General features: G+C 32.5%; 1 protein-coding gene across 1 annotated transcript in view; it reads right to left on the bottom strand.

The window, feature by feature from the left end:
* The window catches only part of LOC145266920 (NHL repeat-containing protein 2-like), a 70,624-nt gene that overhangs the window by 27,102 nt on the left and 27,403 nt on the right, over nt 1–16,119 (bottom strand). The window contains exons 3-6 of the mRNA XM_080122715.1: nt 15,290–15,424; nt 13,269–13,401; nt 6,386–6,479; nt 873–1,098 (exon numbers count right to left, since the gene is read on the bottom strand). Coding sequence (XP_079978841.1) covers nt 873–1,098; nt 6,386–6,479; nt 13,269–13,401; nt 15,290–15,424 — 588 coding nt within the window. The remainder of the gene's footprint in view (nt 1–872; nt 1,099–6,385; nt 6,480–13,268; nt 13,402–15,289; nt 15,425–16,119) is intronic.

The raw sequence follows: 16,119 nt of genomic DNA on the forward strand, positions 1-16,119 counted from the left end.
CTCTATTGAAAGTTTAAGGCAGACATGTAAACAGACATACATACATACATTTATATATTGGTAACTAAAATTGTTTGACCCAAACTGATGAAAAAGCTTGCCCTATCTCTGAATACCCTTTATGTAAAATTTCAAATATTTAGGCCAGAAATTGTCTGAGTAATTTGGAAGAGACTGCAGAGGTCAATTTTTTTTTTAAATTTGACCCCTATTATGACCCCTTAAAATTTATTGTTTTGGGCTCAAATCAAATTATTAAGTTAGATCTATGTCCAAGGAACCTATATCTAAAATTTCAAGTGTGTAGAACCAAAATTGTTGGAGGAGTTTGATAGAGTTCTCAAAGGTCAAATTGTTGAACTTTGACCTCTTAATCGCCAAATTTCTGGCCAAAAACCGATTACAACGATTTTCCCAAATCTCAGTACCCTGTATATCAAATTTCGAGTCTGTAGACTAAAAATTGGCAGAGTTATTGCATAGGAAAATGTACACAGATACACAGACACTTTCACTTTTATATATATATATATATATAGATAAGTAAAAAATATTTTAATGGCATTTTTATCAATACTTAAAAAATAATTTAATAGTATTTATTTTGATTGTATTTTTAATATTTGAACAAAAATTTTTTAACTGGACATAAAGGATACAGTTTTCAAGACATTTTTCATATTTTCAAGATTTTTGAATGTAATAATAGAAATAAAGCCTTTTCAAAGCAAAAGTCAAAACTCAAGGAATTTTTATGTCTGTACAAACCCTGACACCATCCTTAAACTCTTCCTTGCTATCCTCTCATATAAAATTAGTAAAAATAAATAGGACTTTAATTCCTTTGAAAAAAAAAAAACAAACAAACTGACCATTGGATTTCTTTCGGCTCCAACCACAGCTTTGACGGCACCGGTTTCCAAATCAAAACTACGGATACTGGAACTCTCACAGTCGGCAATAAAGACTAGATGTTTGGAAGGTGAATATGCAAGTCCCGAGGGTTGGGCAAAAGACGCTTTCTCTGCATAACTGTTATTACGGTTCTCTTCGTTTCCACTACCAGCCACCCGGACACATGCACCCTTAGCGTATTTCCTGAATAATAAAAAAAAACAAAGAATATTAAATAGGAGTTTGGTCACGTCTTTGAAAACAGTTTATAAGGTTCATCTGAAAAAAATTAGAAAACTAAAATATGTTATGAAAGCTATATATTGATACGATAGCGTGCGTGTTATTTTGTGCCACGCTTACATCTTTTTTGTTCCGAGTGACTGTTGTTTAATTGTTATGACCTGACATTTCTTGTGATAAATAATTTTACCAAAAACTTTTCATAAGTTTTGGTTTTGATTATAGCTGATGGCACTCCAGTTATCTATATTTTTTTAATAAATTATTTTACTAACAATTCTTCATAAGTTTTGGTTTCAGTTTTGATTATAGATGAAGGAACACAAGTTATATATATATATATAAATAAATTAATAAATAATTTTTTATGTTATTAGCTAAAAAATATGAAATGGGACATCTTCTTTAAATAGTTTAAGCGACAGTGTTGTTTACAAAGAATGTTCCCAGCTTATTTTAATGTCAAAATGTTTGCCTCAGTCTAATTAAATTTGCCGATAGCGAATAGAACAAGATGAATGCTGACAATTAGTTTACTTTTAAAATTAGATTGCAAGCTATTAAATAATAATAATAATAATAATAATAATAATAATAGTAATAATGATGATAATAATAATAATAATAACTATATACATATAGTTATATATATATATATATATATATTTTTTTTTTTTTTTTCTTTATAAGTTTTGGTTTTGGTTTCGATTCAAGCTGATGCACCCAAGCCATATGGATATATTTTTGTATTTTTGAAATCACAACTTTAAGAATCGATAGAAAATTGATTCTATAATAATATATACAAAATCTACATAAATTAAAATATCATATTAAAGCGTATTTTACGACAGAGTTATGCCGGGCGTCCCTGCTAGCTTAGATAAATACTTTTGCAGTTTTAACAAAAGAGCTACAATAATATCAGAGCATCTCCATTTACGCTGAACATCCAGAGAATGCCAACATCAGTATATTACACACGAAAGAAGCTGCTGTGGAATTTCCACAGGTCCTGCTAGTATTTTATTAAATAAATAAACTCTTTTTTCTTTTTAATTTTTTCTGAGACTCAGTGTAATAAACCTTTTTCAAACAAGACTCCTGTTTTTTATAACATTTTTTATCTCTTCATTTTTCTGGTGATATTAATCTCAAAGGGTCAGCTGCTTGTGAAAAGAGAGAAAAATGATACCTCCAGTGTTGCAAACCTTACAAAAATATTTTCGAAGATACGATTAAAATTCTATTTAAAATTTGCAGACAACTACTTTTCATCTTCTTAACTTATTATATACTAGCAAGCTACCCGGCGTTGCCTGGTCGTAAAATACGCATAAGTATTATGTTTTAATTCATACAGAAACTGAGACATGTGCATGCGAGTATTATGTTTTTTCTAAGCAGTTCATTTTTTATTTTTTATTTTTTTACAAAGGCATCACCACATTATCAAGACCAAGAGGCCACTCAAGGATAAGGGTTAAAGAGTGTACAGTAGAAATTGGACAATATAGTAATCATTAGTAATGAAAATTTGGTAAATTTGATAACTTATATGGAACGGCTCATCAAGAACTTATTTACGTTAGACTTGAACACAACCATATTGTAGTCAGCTGGAAAGCAGGAAAACGGAAGACAATTCCACAGGCGTGCAGTTCTAAGAAAGAAGCTTTGTTCATGGAATCTAAGTTAAGGTTTAGGCACAGATAAAGAGTGGGGGGAATTATTCTTATATATATTATTTTTTTAATTGGAATTCATTATTGAGATGAGTATTAATTATACTGTTATTCTCATCTTTATTAGTTGTTGTTTCACAACGTTTCGGCCAACTATTCCTCTGGCCTTCGTCAGATGATAACCACAACAGATAGGAACTTCGAATCTCCTCTACATTCTCAGCAATCACTACCATCCATAGTTGTTGTCTCACCATGCTTTTGGCCAAGTAGTTGGCCGAAACGTTGTAAAAGAACAACTAATAAGGATGAGAATAATAGTCCGCAATAAATAAATTAATATAAATAATACTCATCTCAATAATGAATTCCAATTAAAAATATAATATACTTAACTTTATAGATTCGTTTGTCTGCATATCAATTTACATTGTAAACATTCCTTTATTCTAATTGTATTTGTTATTCACTTTCATACAATGAAGATTTCCGTTATTTAAAAAAAAAAAAAGGAAATTTTCCCAGTTTTTACTAGTTATGTGCAGAAACCTCCACTGCCTTATAAAGGCAGAGGCTAAGGGAGTAAACCCTGACAAAAAAATCCAGATTATCCATTCTCCCAGGCTTTGCCTTCTCTCTTTGAGTTTATTGTTAATCACCAGAGGCACTCTTACCGGGGAATGCCGATGGAGCTGCGCAGGCACTTTTTTTTTTATAAGATCAAAAAATCCAACCTTGATCGCCCTTCGGGGCTCGTGGTGCAGTTGATAGAGACATTGAATCTCTACAGTTCCAGATAATGATTGTTTGAAGACAGCGGTTTCAATCCTACCCCAAGCCGGCCAGAGGCTTACTTGGCCAAAAACGTAGTGAGACGACAACAACTACGGATGGCAGTGATTGCTGAGAATACAGTTAGGAGATTCGAAGTTCCTATCCGTCGCGGTTACCACCTGACCAATAACCTTTTTTTGATGTTATAACTGAATAAAATTTGAGTTTAAAGGTATGATTTTGTAACTGTGGAATTATTTTTGCCTCAGCCAGGGAGTATTGAGTTTGTGAGATTAATTTCTCACAAGGGTTGATTGATTGCAAAATGCCCTGGAAAGGTCCCTTCTGGTTGATTGATTATAAAATGTCCTGGAAAGGTCCCTCCAGGTTCATTGATTGTAAACTGCCCTAGAAAGGTCACTTCTGGTTGATTGATTGTAAACTGCCCTGGAAAGGACCATTCTGGTTGATTGACTGTAAAATGCCCTGGAAAGGTCCCTTCTGATTAATTATAAAATACCCTGGAAAGGTCTCTTCTGGTTGATTGATTGTAAAATGCTCTAGAAAGGTCCCTTCTGATTGAATTATAAAATGCCCTGGAAATGTCCTTTCTAGTTTATTATTATTTAGCAAGCTAACATTTGTGCTGATGACACCACCCTCTATTTTGGTATTGCCTCTTGTCCATCTTTCTTGGATCAGTTAAAATATGCAATTGATCTAGAAGTTTATTGAGATTCTATCAGGTTGATAAGAAAGTTCTTGCGGATAAACATGTGGAGGAGAATTGGGTTTTTTCTGTTGACTAATGATACCTGGTTCATGCCAATTCACTGCAGATGACAAAAGATTTTAGAGGACATACAAACACACAGACGACTGAGATTTTAATAATAGATTAGCAAGGGAAGGGGGTGCCCAGTTGTAAAAAAGAAAAAGCGACTTGGGTGGCATCAAGCCAGAAGCGAAATTGAAAGCAAAAATTTGTAAGCAAAAAAAAAAAAGAAAACAAAAAAAAACATGGACGCAAACTCGCATAACTTAAGTTAGTAAGCGAACACATTATCGATGAATGTCATAACATCGCAAATTTAGCTATTTAAAAAGAAAGAACGTAACGAGATTCATGCATGCGTGGTCTGCAAAACACGTTGAAAGCAAGGTTTTAATCCAACCTCCTTTCAAGCAAAATGACATTTCTACACGAAATAATGGACAATTTTTTTTCCCAATTTTTAAAGATTTTTTTTGTCCGAGAGCTCACTCTTTTTAACGATGCTACTTTTGTGCCTGTATGATGTGGATGAGAAAAGATTTTAGCAGACATACAAACACACACAAAAACACAGACAACTGAGACTAGTGGGGGTGCTCGGGTGATTGGAGGTGTGTGTGGAGAAAAAAACTGTTAAAAAAAATTGTTAGTATGTAGGCAGGTTTGAACCCGTAATGCGAAGGCAGAAACCCGGAGATCTTACCTGTCATGTTACAGCAACAAAGGAAGTGAAAAACATTTAAATGTAGCGATTAAAAAGTTAAGTGAATGAGTTCAAACAGGTGCATAAATTTAACGAGGCCAAACAGCACACCGTAGAAGAAATGACGCACTTAACTTTGGTTTCAAGCCAGTTAAGCTTTACGCTCCACAAGATGTTGGAGAAAAGCGGCTCCCGATAAGTCGATGAAAATAAATGTAGACGCGATGTGCGTTTGCAAATCATAGATATTACAATTACAGTCGTCAACGACTCATCAGAGTGGCTGAATCTAGCGAGATTCAAAATCGGGACCCCATGGTTAGAAGCCTAAACCCTTACTCCTCGTCGGCCACCAATTATATTTTAACGCGATATAGCCGAACAGTCAGCGAGGTGGATGAGGGGTAAGGGTTTAGGCTTCTTACCGTGGGGTCCCGATTTCAAATCTCGCTAGATTCAGCCACTCTGATGAGTCGTAGACGACGAAACACGTGTTAGTGGATAATTATATTTTAAAAATATTATATATATATATTTTTATTAGTTGTTGTTTCACAATGTTTCGACCAACTATTTGGCCAAAAACGTGGTGAGACGACAATATATACTTCTCACATTAAAAGAAATAGACACTCATTTTCAGAACGTTTGTTTTCATTGTATATAAAAAGTTCTAAGACATAGCAACCTCCTCGAGCAACCCCTACCCCACCGAAAAAAGCCTTTGCCAGACATACAAAAACTCACACACACACAAACATTTTTTTTGCTTTTATATAACAGATGTTGGTATTTTCCCTGATGGTGTCATTTTAATTCAATTTCAGATACATGTCTATTGATACATATCTTGATATTCTTCCAATTAAACATACCAGTCACTAGCATCACTGATATAAATTCGTCGAACAAAATCAGCAGCACAAATCAGTGTTTTTCTAAACAGAAATCTTGCAAAGAAATATCGTTCATACTCTGTATATATCTTTATAATCAAGCCATCATTATCATGTTGTATAAATCTAAAGATTCTTTTGTTGGCATTGGTTTCCCTGGTATTTTTTTTTTATCCAGAATTCTTTCTAGAAAGTCATTGGGCACATACAAAGCGGATCATATGGAAGTTGCCAACATTTTAAGCGAAACTGATCTTTGAGGAGCAAAATGGATTTGAACTTAGGTTGTCAGTTCATGCTGTTAACCCGTAAGACACCATCATCTCGCTTTGTGTATGCCTTACCTTTATAGCAAGGTAAAGTTGGTTTACTTTTCGACTTTTTTTTTTAAAATCAAACTTGCTTAATTACTTACTTTCCTTTCAGCCATTCACCATCATTGAGAAAATATGCCCAAATTTGATGAGTTCCGGCCAAAGCAATCAACAAAACATCGTTTTCTTCAGAATCTGCAGGAGAAATAAATTTGAAATGCAAATATTTAAAAATATACACAAATGAAAAGCAAAAAAAAAATGGAGGAAAAAAATTGACAAGAAAAGAATGAAAAGGGAAAAAAAAGAAAAAAGACCAAAATTTGACTATATTTCCTTCTTTTTTTTTTTTTTACTAAAATGTCACTAGCACTTATTAAGACCCAAAGGCCATTTGAGGATAAATAAAAAACAAAAGTGAAAGAAAAAAATAAATGGAAAAAAAAAAAAGAAAAAATGAAAAGGGAAAAAATTAGAATTCATTCAAGATGTATCGCAAAAACAAGCATATATATATATATATATATATATATATATATATATATATATATATATATATATGTTATTTGTTTTTGCGATACATCTTGAATGAATTCAATTATTTACGAAAGTGAATTTTTAACTAAATGCAAGTTGGGAATAATTTTCCCTTTAACCAATTTGGTACCCCCACATGGGGAGTGGTATATATATTATTTTTAAAATATAATTATCCACTGACACGTGTTTCGTCGGCAACAATTCATCAGAGTGGCTGAATCTAGTGCGATTCGAAATCGGGACCCCATGGTAAGAAGCCTAAACCCTTACTCCTCGTCCATCACCAATTATATTTTAACATATACGTAAATCGCGATATAGCCGAACAGTCAGCGAGGTGGATGAGGAGTAAGAGTTTAGGCTTCTTACTATGGGGTCCCGATTTCGAATCTCGCTAGATTCAGCCACTCTGATGAGTCATAGACGACAAAACACGTGTCAGTGGATAATTAAAAAGTTGACTTGCTAAGTGAATGAGTTCACATGGGTCCAGAAATGAACGTTGGCTGAAAGCCAGTTCAGCTTTCCTTCGTTCCATTTATTTGTTTCCCCATGATATTGGGGAAACCAAGCTCCCTCAAAAAAGGGGAACTTTCAAATGAATAGCAATGTCTGATATGTAGGGTTTTCCCCACATTGATCAAAGCTAATTGTTTTTAAGACATCCCGACACAAAAGGCCGCTGACGGGTTTGCATCAGTGAGTTTCGCTTAATTTATACGAAAAAGACCAACAAACACACTAAAGGATGGAATAGCGTGAATTTTAGAAAAGTCGATTAAAATAAATCTAGAGACGACGTGTGTACTCAAATCGTAGATATTATGATCTAGGGGGAATATAAAAAGTTCTCCAAAATAGCACCCCCCCCCCAGAAACCCTGCAAAAAAGCCTTTGCTGGACACACAAAAACGTACACGGCCGTTTTGTCTTTTATATATATAGAGGGCGAGAATAAAATGTTAAAATACAGAAAATTCAAAGAACCAATTGTTAATCTGGTATAATTGAGTTAAAGCAGAAAAGTTTAAAACTAATAAAATGAAAGAACGTACTGTTCATTTTATGAAACTGATTTTATAAATAATGGCCGAGATAGAAGTTTAAATAAAAAAACATCAAAGAACTGTTGATTTTATGAAATTGATTTAATGTATAATAGTTGTAGTAAAAGTTAAAAAAAAAAAAATCAAAGAACCAACTCTTAATTTTATGGAGACAACAACAATGATCTTCTTTTGTCACCAAAAGAAGATCATCCAGAAGGTTCTGAACTCCCTCAAAAAGAGTGAGTAATACTCAACAGGGCTCGAGTGAAGGTTGCCAAAACATTGAACAACCTGCACAAGTGGGGCTATGTACAGGACGTTCGATACCCCTGCGGCACCGATGTGCAGACTGTCGCATACCATCCTCACAGACTGTCCCCTAAGCAAGGCATACTCCTATATACATCTCTGTGTCTGTTTTACAAGCAGTTTAATTGAATGTCATCCGAAACATTTGTAGCATCTAACATCAATACTCCCGGCTAACTTGACAAGCAGCAAAATCCCACCCCTTCACTGTAGAGATCCCTAGATGCCAGAGAGCTTTCTTTTAATTTTTTCTTATTAATGAGTTCAATTTACGATAAAAGAAGGGGTACTATTTAAAATTGCAGCAAATCCTTTCTTTAATTGCATATTATAAAACTAAACATTAATCTGAAGTGACTTTTCCAGGGCATTCATTGTCAAGACCAAATATCACCTGACATGACGTTGCCCTGTTGTAAAATAAAACATAAAAATGATACTTTAATTTATGCAGATTTCGCATTTATTATTATAGAGTCAATTCTCTATTGATTTTATATTGTACCCAATTACAAAGTAGTGGTTTCAAAAGTAATAAAAACAATGTCTTGAGTACCACCAACTAAAATTGAAACCAAAACATATACCTCTCCAGCTTTAGTCATTATCGTTTAAACTATCCTCAGATGGATAAGTGTAACAGAATGCATATGGTCGCGTGTGAAAAAATCTGCAGCAGCGAAGGATAGCTGGCCCTTGAAAATATTTGTAGCAACAGCTGTTAAAACAGGTAAGCAAATTAGAGAGAAAAATAAACCATGCTGTTGAAAACAGAAGCAAAGTGCACGCAGGAGAAGATGGATGTGTAAACACAAGGGTTAAAAGCGCTGGCTAGCGCTAGTGTGAGGTGGTGGGGACAGAGATTTTTAAAACGCACATGTGTGCGGAAAGACTTTGGAAATATAATGAAATGTGTTGTTTTAGAAGAACTACGAATAAATGCATTTCATTTGCAATAAAAAAAACTTCAGAGTGGGATTTTTATTTCTTTCCTTTTTCGTTTTTTTCTTTGCGGCGGTACCGGACAGCATGTGGGTCCGAGAGGTTTGAAATGTAAAGATACAGTCAAAAAGTAACGGCCACATTATATAAAGTGTAGTTAAAATTGAACTGACTTTAATGTATAAATGTATATTTGTGCAGACCGTCCTCAGACAGGAAGCAGACAGACAAACACAGTCACTTATATCTCAACTAGGAACTTTGTCTGGTGTGTGTCTGTGTGAATTTGTTTCCTATGGACTCCAAAACGGTTGACTTGATCCTTATGAAATTTTACACAAATGTACTTTATGTATCTGGCAATGGTCTTAGATAGGTTTTGTATCGGAATGACTGCGATAAGTATGAATAATCGGTAATCAAAAAAATCCGATGAAAGAAAGAACAAGCAATTTTGACTATAGTTAACATCTTATACAGCCTAACATTACAAGTGCACTTAAGAAATTTAATTGCAACATAAGCAGAAAGGCCAGGCACATAAAATCAACAGTAGGTTTTTTTGACTGGTTTGCAGTAGACAGTTCTCGAATTGGAAAAAGATTCTTTCATGTTGAGATGAAAAAAAAAACATATGCGAAATTGTTACAGAAAGGTTTAATATTTATGGAGCAGAACTGATTGGTTGGTAGCAGAACGTGATTTAATTCGATTCGTCAGTAGTAGGTTTTTTGATATGACAAGGACACATTAGAAATTAATGTTTCTGTTCAAATCACAACTGAACCATGATACTTGACTTTCATTTTAAACTTAAATTCAAAACATTTTCACCGCACAAGCAGACAGACCAGGTATATAAAATCATCAATAAATTCTTTGATATGACAGGGGCACGTTTGAAATGAATGTTTCTGTTTAGAGCACAATAGAAGCATGATACTTGACTTTTGAATTTTAAACTTAAATTTAATTTTAAAATTCAAGCCATTGGTATAGTACACTACATAAGATTAGAGAATTGAACTTTGAATCTAATTGTATCGTTTTTTGAGATTGAATTCAGCAAAAATAATTTTTTTTTGAGACTGAATTCAGCAAAAATAATTTTTTTTTGAGACTGAATTCAGCAAAAATAAATTTTTTTTGAGACTGAATTCAGCAAAAATAAATTTTTTTTTGAGACTGAATTCAGCAAAAATAAATTTTTTTTTGAGACTGAATTCAGCAAAAAAAAAGAATTAAAATTTTGAATAATAAATTAAAAAAACTAATGTATATTTAACAACAGTTCATTTATGACTTATTTTGAAACAATAGTCTTCTATAAGAAAGGCTGACTTATGGCATTGTGTACCAAGGGCCAAGTGACGGTGTTCTATAAGATGGGTCAAGTCACAGTGTTCTATAACAGGGGTCGACTCATTGCGTTCTATGGGTAATATGGGTCGATTTGTTGCATTCTAGACCAAATGTGACATACTCAATGTATGACAGTGCTCTATGTATTGTGAAAAACAAACATATATATATAAACAATGTTTATAAAATCAAGAGTACCTATTTACTATGCCTCCCCACGGGACAGAGTTAGACACCAGGGTCGTTTTTTAACGTGGAGAAAAGGTACAAAAATAAAAATTGTCTCAGTCGTGAAGGACTTCTCATCCACCGAAAGAGAACAAGAAATAGAAGTGCACATCTGAAGAACAGATACTACACTTTGATCTTGTGCCGAAGGCCAAAGAGTAGTGGTTCGATTAAAATCAAGAGTAGGTGCTCTACAATGGAATGTATTATGGACTAACTCACTGATTGGAGGCATATGAAGCTTCCTCCCTGTGCACTGTGATGGGTCCCTGACTAGAGCAGACAATCAATCAATTTGATTTCACCGATTTCAATGAAAATAAAAATATAGGCTTGTGAAACATTTGTTGATCATCATTCAATTCTGGGCAAAATCGGATCTCCTTGCTTATATATATATATATATATATATATATATATATATATATATATATATATGTTATATACTGGGTGGTATGGCGGTGACGTCTATTTTATTAGCACCAAGCTTATCGCTATTCAACATACCTATATATATATATATAACTATTTCATTTATTCACATAAATTTACTATACGAAAGTCTAGATTTATGCGTAAACTTTAAGTATTTACTTCAAAAGTGCTCAATACGTAGGTAGAGCTAGTTAGTAATTTATAAAATATATATGGCGATTAAGCTACACTGAATATTCTGCGTTTCATCCAACTATAGGATTCGTCAGGCTTATGCGCGAATTCTGTCGTTGCTTCTTGTTTTTATACATGTTGAGGATTACTAGTTGGCCAATCAGCTTTCTAGTATCCACCGCGCCCCTTCCTACCAGCCAATGGGCATGCATTTTATCGAACAAAGGATCTGTTTTAGAGCTAGGTTAGTGGTTTTAGGTGGCCGTTCTGCTTCTTTTTTTTTAATTTTTTTTTTTTTATATACATATAAATATACCTATGTGTACACAATAATGCACATATATATACATATATATATATATATATATATATATATACACATATGCGTGTGATCGTTTATGTATATTCATGTTTATTTAATTTATTTATTTGTTTGTTTTCTATTGTTATTGTTAGTTTTAAAGCTATTTTGTATCGCTATCCTAGAGTGAGTTTTATTTTGTGAACACAGTTGTTTGCTATTTCCCGCCTACAGTTTAATAGATTTTGAGGTTCTTTAAAGTACAGGATAGAAAATTTTTCATGGAGGCATAATTTACATAGGTCGTCTAAATGTCTGCATGTGGTAGCTTGTCTTATTATTTTCCATTCGACTACCGGCGAATGTCCGCTTTCTTTGAGTTCCCAGTATTTATTCGCTAGTGTTGTTTTTATACGGTGTTTTTTATTTTTGAATGTGCTTTTGTGGTCATAGTATCGGGTTTTGAAATCTAAGGAAGTCATGCCTATGTAATATTTTTTGTTATTTGGGTTTTCTTTTGCAAATATTGTTGCTTGATAGACTACGCTTTTTGTTAGACATTTGTTTTGGACTGGGCAAAGTGTGCGGTGTCTACAATTGCATTTATCTTGTTCGTTATTAGTATTTTTATTTATGGTATGGTTGTACTTGTCCGGGGTTGGTTTGTTATTATTATTATTATTATTATTATTGTTATTATTATTATTATTATTATTATTATTTCTGCTAGTGTTGTTTTTATTTCTGTCCTGGTGTCTACTTTTTTTATTGTTTATTTTGTTGTTGTTTACATTGTTTTCATTTAGTATTTTGTTATTATGTGCCTTAATTATCATCTCTAAATTTTCGCAACAACTGTAAGATAACTTCAAGGTATTTTTATTGAAGATTTTGTGTAAGGGGTTGAATGAATATACATAAACGATCACACGCATATGTGTATATATATATATATATATATATATATATATATATATATGTATATATATGTGCATTATTGTGTACACATAGGTATATTTATATGTATATAAAAAAAAAAAAAAAAAAAAAAAAAAGCAGAACGGCCACCTAAAACCACTAACCTAGCTCTAAAACAGATCCTTTGTTTGATAAAATGCATGCCCATTGGCTGGTAGGAAGGGGCGCGGTGGATACTAGAAAGCTGATTGGCCAACTAGTAATCCTCAACATGTATAAAAACAAGAAGCAACAACAGAATTCGCGCATAAGCCTGACGAATCCTATAGTTGGATGAAACGCAGAATATTCAGTGTAGCTTAATCGCCATATATATTTTATAAATTACTATATATATATATATATATATATATATGTCGGTCTCCCAGCTTATATATACACATGATGACATATTTAATTATCACTCATAATATTTAATCATATTTTTATGATGTACGCCATACACGTATTTCGCTGAATAGCGGAAGCCCACTAATCAACTCATCAGAGAAAAAATATATTCCTCAAAAAATAGTTGGAAAGATTTTTCTTTGATTGGAAAAGATTTCGTAAGAAAAAAAAACGTTGATAAAAGGAAATAGAGATACTTAATGTTCGCAGAAATATAGGAACTTGAAACACGAAATACTTGCAGAAAACGGCTAAATATGTACAAAGGAAACTTACGTAATGACGGAACGAGGAGCAAATCAAAAGGCGACGATAGTTCCTGTTTAGTTCCAAAATTTCCACCTTCTTTGTCCGTTCCTTGCGATCCGGTGCCAACCAAAGTATCCACTTGTTTCAAAGAAAAATCAACCTGTTAAAAATGCCGGCATTGTTTAATTATATTTACATGTTAAATTACATTTAAATGAGAGACAACAGCAATATTATCCAATGTTAAGAAGACAATGTCGCCGGAAAAAAAAAAACAAGGCAAGAAGTGTGCTTAGGAGGCTAAGATTATGGCTATAACAATGTTCAAGATTGGATGAAATTATTGGAATAGACACCATCTAGATGCGGCATAATCACATTAACATATAATCACATAATTAATTTCCTTGTTAGATCATCGAAGTTAAGCAATGTTCAGCCTGGTCAGTACCAGATTTGGGAATTCCAGGTGTTGCATGTAGGAGGATGTCGACACCTTCCTGTGATAACTACAAAAACCAAATATCGTCATGTCCCCAGACGGAGGGGGGGGGGTATACATGTGACTGAGGACCGCTTGTGAATTTGATATTCTCATGAATCTTCCTCCTTCGAAGAAATCTGGTACACTTCAATGTGAATATCACTTTGGTATAATACGCTACCTAACATTAGAGAATTGAACTTTGAATCTAATTGTATCGTTTTTTGAGACTGAATTCAGCAAAAATAAATGTTTTTTGAGACTGAATTCAGCAACAATAAAAAATTTTTGAGACTGAATTCAGCAAAAATAAATTTTTGGGGGGACTGAATTCAGCAAAAATAACATTTTTTGAGACTGAATTCAGCAACAATAAATTTTTTTGAGACTGAATTCAGCAAAAATAAAAAATTTTTGAGACTGAATTCAGCAAAAATAAATTTTTTTTAGACTGAATTCAGCAACAATAAATTTTTTTTGAGACTGAATTCAGCAAAAATAAATTTTTTTTTGAGACTGAATTCAGCAAAAATAAATTTTTTTTTGAGACTGAATTCAGCAAAAAAAAAGAATTAAAATTTTGAATAATAAATTAAAAAAACTAATTTATATTTAACAACAGTTCATTTATGACTTATTTTAAACAATAGTCTTCTATAAGAAAGGCTGACTTATGGCATTGTGTACCAAGGGCCAAGTTGTGGTATTCTATAAGATGGGTCAAGTCACAGTGTTCTATAACAGGGGTCGACTCATTGCGTTCTATAATAGGGGTCGGTTTGTTGCATTCTAGACCAAATGTGACATACTCAATGTATGACAGTGCGCTATGTATTGTGGAAAAACAAACAGACAGAAATACAACTTTATTAAAATATATATATACCGGATGGAACAATAGAATAGTCACCCTAAAGAAAACAACACTACAGCCATATTTAAAAAATTTTTTGAAAAAATACATTCAGATAACTTGATTGTATAGCTGACATCTATTCAATGTAGTTAACTTCAATCTGAATCACAGCCTCGATACAGGTCCGGAACTGGAGCCATGCCTTTCCCACACAAGTGCCAGCAGGAAGTGGCATGATGTGGCCCTCACTTAAAACCACACCAAAGTCCATAACCATGGGTCGTCCGATGCGTTGAGCTGTACCCCCAAATGTTACTGTCCGGATTTGCATTTTGAGGATGCTGACAATGGTCCTATTGTTACAACTTTGATCTGTAGAGAGCATGTGTTGTACAGTGGCGCATCTCCAATCCCGCTTGTTAAACATTCTGTCACTTTCAGACATGATAGAATGTTCCTATCGCTCTTGGGATTTGTACACAACAGGCTAACTAGTAGATAGCCTGCAACATAAAAAAAGAAAACTGGTTTTGATCAAACGGAAATGGAATCATGTCGTCTTTTCAAGGGTGACAATTTTATCATTCCATCCTGTAACATAGCATGAGTAGGTCCTTTTTATAGAATATCATGTGAACAAATATTATTGTGTTTATTTAAAACTGATTTGGTTTAACAATTGGCAAACAAAAAAATGTTCAATCTTACTTTTCTGATAGAGTGATTGTCTGCATCTGCAACGTAAAGGATGTGTTCGTCGAGGATCATTCCTTGTGGATTAGAAAAACGAGCTGTGTTGAAGGATCCATCTTGGAAACCCTTTTCCATGCCGCCAATAAATGACTGCAAGAATAAAAAAGCATTAGTAATCTGAAACAATATTGTACTGAAAATTATGCGTGGAGTGCATCGTAAAAAATGTAGATAAAGATTAATCTCCATTAAATTATTAAAAGATTTAAATAATTTCCATTACATTTTTAAAGATTTAAATTATCTCCATTAAATTATTAAAAGATTTAAATAATTTCTATTAAAATTTTTAAAGATTTCAAGATTTAAATTATCTCCATTAAATTATTTAAAGATATAAATTATCGCCATTAAATTATTTAAAGATATAAATTACCTCAATTAAATTATTTAAAGATTTAAATAATCTCAATTAAATTATTTAAAGATTTAAATAATCTCTATTAAATTATTTAAAGATTTAAATAATCTCTATTAAATTGTTTACAGATTTAAATTATCTCCATTAATTATTAAAAGATTTAAATAATCTCAATTAAATTATTTAAAGATTTAAATAATCTCAATTAAATTATTTAAAGATTTAAATAATCTCAATTAAATTATTTAAAGATTTAAATAATCTCAATTAAATTATTTAAAGATTTAAATTATCTCAATTAAATTTTTTAAAGATTTAAATTATCTCCTTTAAATTATTTACAGATTTAAATAATCTCAATTAAATTATTAACAGATTTAAATCATCTCCATTAAATTATTTACAGATTTAAATAATCTCAATT

The sequence above is a fragment of the Euprymna scolopes genome, chromosome 42 (assembly GCF_053919585.1).
Source record: "Euprymna scolopes isolate OS-2025 chromosome 42, ASM5391958v1, whole genome shotgun sequence".
In the NCBI taxonomy this organism is placed as follows: domain Eukaryota; kingdom Metazoa; phylum Mollusca; class Cephalopoda; order Sepiida; family Sepiolidae; genus Euprymna; species Euprymna scolopes.